Source organism: Penaeus monodon, chromosome 20, assembly GCF_015228065.2.
Source record: "Penaeus monodon isolate SGIC_2016 chromosome 20, NSTDA_Pmon_1, whole genome shotgun sequence".
NCBI lineage: Eukaryota > Metazoa > Arthropoda > Malacostraca > Decapoda > Penaeidae > Penaeus > Penaeus monodon.
The window spans coordinates 32,403,116-32,403,818 of NC_051405.1; the positions used below are offsets into that span (position 1 = coordinate 32,403,116).

General features: G+C 38.1%; 1 protein-coding gene across 2 annotated transcripts in view; it reads right to left on the reverse strand.

The window, feature by feature from the left end:
* LOC119586067 overlaps nucleotides 1-703 on the reverse strand; it is a 39,768-nt gene that overhangs the window by 8,744 nt on the left and 30,321 nt on the right. For both annotated transcript variants that reach the window (XM_037934767.1, XM_037934766.1), the window contains exon 2: nucleotides 527-584. In XM_037934767.1, coding sequence (XP_037790695.1) covers nucleotides 527-584 — 58 coding nt within the window. The remainder of the gene's footprint in view (nucleotides 1-526; nucleotides 585-703) is intronic.

Genomic DNA, 703 nt, shown 5'->3' on the forward strand with positions numbered 1-703 from the left:
TGATCTATTTTCTGACTGGGTTTCAATTTCCGGAATTCCTGGCACTGGCTCTATTAGCAGATTAAGGTTACGACTATTCTTAGCTTCATCCTGTCCTTCCTCTTAACTGCCCATAGGTCACTACCCTGTGCCTCAAATACCTCAAAGGGGCCCTTTATATATCCTACGGGTTCTCGACCTGTGGCACTGTATACCCCTTGGGCATTTTGATAGCTTACCATGTACTCCTAATCATTACGGAAAAAATACATTATATACTTTTCTTACTAAATTCTGTTGTGCATAAACTAAATGGGATCTTTGCACTGACATCAAATCAAGTGAACTATCTTAATCTAATATCTGTTACATGCATTGCGTATTTTTATTATTTACTACAGAATAAAATCATCTAAAAAGTAGTACACACACCTTTTTAAAACATTTGAACTAAATCCTATAATAAAATGTCTCTTTAGTGAGACACATGTACCCCATAAAGAGTGCAAATACACCACTGCTAGTACCTATACTATACGTTGCAAACCTCTGATCTGTGCAAGCTGCACGCTGCAACGAGCACCGAAGTCCTCCCAAACGTCATCCTACGGTGAAAGATCAAGATATTTTATAGCCATCAAAAAGCACTATTTAAAAGTGTATTTAGCTGCAATCACTCTCTCTCTCACTTTTTGCTTAGTCTGCCTCTCTGCTATCCTTCAGT